The sequence below is a fragment of the Cariama cristata genome, unplaced genomic scaffold, assembly GCF_000690535.1.
Source record: "Cariama cristata isolate BGI_N322 unplaced genomic scaffold, ASM69053v1 scaffold43831, whole genome shotgun sequence".
Lineage (NCBI taxonomy): Eukaryota > Metazoa > Chordata > Aves > Cariamiformes > Cariamidae > Cariama > Cariama cristata.
The window spans coordinates 9,978-12,866 of NW_009600705.1; the positions used below are offsets into that span (position 1 = coordinate 9,978).

The 2,889-nt window shown below is 39.2% G+C and overlaps 1 protein-coding gene across 1 annotated transcript in view; it reads right to left on the minus strand.

The window, feature by feature from the left end:
- LOC104169237 (nesprin-1-like) overlaps nt 1–2,889 on the minus strand; it is a gene marked incomplete at both ends in the record, with an annotated part of 46,047 nt that overhangs the window by 8,846 nt on the left and 34,312 nt on the right. The window contains 3 exons of the mRNA XM_009710103.1: nt 314–532; nt 1,520–1,664; nt 2,328–2,665. Of these exons, the coding sequence (XP_009708405.1) occupies nt 314–532; nt 1,520–1,664; nt 2,328–2,665 (702 nt within the window). The remainder of the gene's footprint in view (nt 1–313; nt 533–1,519; nt 1,665–2,327; nt 2,666–2,889) is intronic.

Below are 2,889 nucleotides of genomic sequence, written 5' to 3' on the forward strand. Positions count from 1 at the left end.
AAAAAAAGAGGTTGACTTAATCTAGAATAGACCATCTGGGGAAGGGAAACAGAGAAGATTCTGAAGAACCACCAGAAACTAAAACAACTCTGTATTTACTATACATGTATGCACACAGAAGAACAGTGCAAACCTTGGAGGCAGTGGTTCTAAACCTAGCTCTTCCACAGCTGGTTTTTATTATGACCTGAAAAAAATCACTGTTATTCCTGCTATCATCTTTCTCTACCATAAGACAATTAATAAGGCAGTAAAATGAGTGAAAAACTATGTAACAGTTAACAAAGGAGGATTTACCAAGACCAGAAGTTACCTTATCATTAAAGTCCTGCCATTCCTGGACTGCATCTTCCAAAATTTTCTCCTGTTCTTGGGCCACATTCCGGAGCCGTGTCCAGCGCTGCCAAACTGTTGTCATGGATCTACTCATAGTTGCCTTACTGGCATCATTGCTAACTTTTTCCAGCTGTGAAGCCTTTTCTTCTAGGGTTGTGATCTTCTCATGGAAAGAATTCACTACAGACACAAGAGTCTGCAAAAGCAAAAATAAGCACAGTTTTCCTCTTTTGCAACACAACTCATAACTATTCTAGACACTTGCCGGCAGATGAGCCACCTCCATCCACTGCAGACAAAGAGGAGGTACTCTACACTGAGTGAGGTGGTTAGGTGTCACTTTATTTTTCATATGCAACATATTAGCTACAGCTACTTGAAGGAGCTGATCCAAAATGCAAATCTCTGGAGTTAGCAGAAATCTGGTGTAATCAGATTTTCTCTTCCTTGCTAGCCCCTCAAAAGGGACGGAAATGAGTATTCAGGATCCTTCTCATAGCAAAGCCTGACTTCTATTAGAGTCTAAAAATGAAAGAAGCAATTAACTTGTTTAAGCATACATTAATGTCATGTTTATCTTTAATGCCATTTTAGATGTCCAAGGGTATCAGGACATTCTCACAAAGCTGGCAGACATTACATTTCTCTTCGGGTAGACTCCTGCCTTCAGAGACAGAGCTGGAGACGAGGCAGGATGTCTGAGGTGTCACTAACTGCCTATGTTAAGGCAACTGATTAGCACCCTAAATACCAGAGGAGAAAGTAATTCTTTTAAGTTACATTTCTTTCTTTAGACTAAACAAGAGTTAAACCCCAACCCTTCCTGTCCTCATAAAACTATTCCACGTGATCCAACATAGATCAATGTTTCTATTGATATGAGTTTCTTGTAGGGTACACACTTCTGAGGCTTATGCACCCAAGGCTTCGACGAACCTCCTGGTTCCTTCCAGTTCTCTACAGACACAGACAATAAGCTGAAAAGCGATTAAAAATACACGTCTCAGTCACCCCACAAATAAAATGTGTGTTCTGTACAACACAAAACACCTCTTGGTGTGCTGTAACAGAGTTAAGTACTACAGGAAAACATCTAAAAACTCAAATTCAGGTTGCCACAGGCAGGGACCTAAATTTATTTTCACTGAAGGAAAAGTGTTTTATATAATTTTTAGTACCTTACCTTATGCGTTAGCAATTTCTCTTCTGCTTCATGAGAAGAAGGAGCTTTAGCTACTGAGAATTCAGATAATTTTTTCTCAGCCTCATTCATCACTTCAATAACCTTCTGTCTTGCTGTCTGGTACTCCTGCCACTCAGAAGCACACCTTAAACAAATATCGTTCCAGAAAGAACAATTTAATGCAATATAAAACTATTTGAGAATCAGGAATATTGTTGCACCTAGTTTTTAATGTAACTGCCTAGTTTTTCTGTTACACAGTATTTTCCAAGAAAAAGAAAGATTACTAAGAAAGAGCATACATAGAAGCATATGCTTTCGATTTTCAGCTGTGCCTTACAGACACAGCCGGGCATGTAATAGCCCTCGTTTGACTTTTCCTCAGTGATTTTGTCTAGGTTGTGTTTTAAACCCACCCAAACTTTTGGAAACCAGAACATTCAGAAATAATAGGTAACATAGTTATGCTGGTTAAAAAGGTATTTCCTTTTAGTTCAAAATATCTGCTTCAATTTCATTTGCTTCTGCATAGGTCTTGTGCCAGGTGAAATAAGGGACAGTCATTCCCTACTTTTCTTCTCAATGCTGTTCCAAGCTTTATATAATTTTATCAAAGCTTCCTCAGGATCACATATCTAGTCAGTCAGCAGCAGAGGAGAAAACAGAATCCAAGAGCTCTGAATCCTAGTATCCACTTCTCTCATCAGTAGCACAAATGTTTTACAAAACTCCAGTTAACGTAGTGATCTCTTTCTTTCATCACCAACAAGGTGATCTTGAAATGAAAGACAAAAAAAAAAAATTATACCTTTGCAACTGCTCTTGCTGGGTTCTGGCTTCTTGCTTTGTCCCTTTGGCCTTTTCCTCCAACGCAGCTACATTCTGCATCAGCTGCTCTCTTGCTGTGGCTTGGATAAAGGGCTCTATCTCAGACACAAGGCCCTGTAACTCCTTCAAATGATTGCTGAACTGACTTTCTGTGCTGAAAAATTCGATGTGGTTCCTTAGGTTCTCCTCAGAGTTCTCAACATCAAGACCATTTCTTGCTAAATTTAGACATTCCTGAGCATCTTCAAGCCAGTCATTTCCTATCTGCATCACTTGGTAGTATCTTTGGCAGAGGCTATGTAATTTATTCAAGGTAGCCTGAAATAAATGGGAAAATTATACAGAGGATCACAGACATAAAATGCACAGCAGCAACGAAATATTCTCTGCTGAGAGTCTGGATTTTGCCCATGTTTGCTTTCTTTTCCCTTTATTATATCTAAAATACAGGTCTGGAGAGACTACATGGAAGTAGGTTTTGTGTGACTGTGCACTTCCACATGCAGGTATAAATGCACGTTAACAAAGTTTTTATCTTCCCC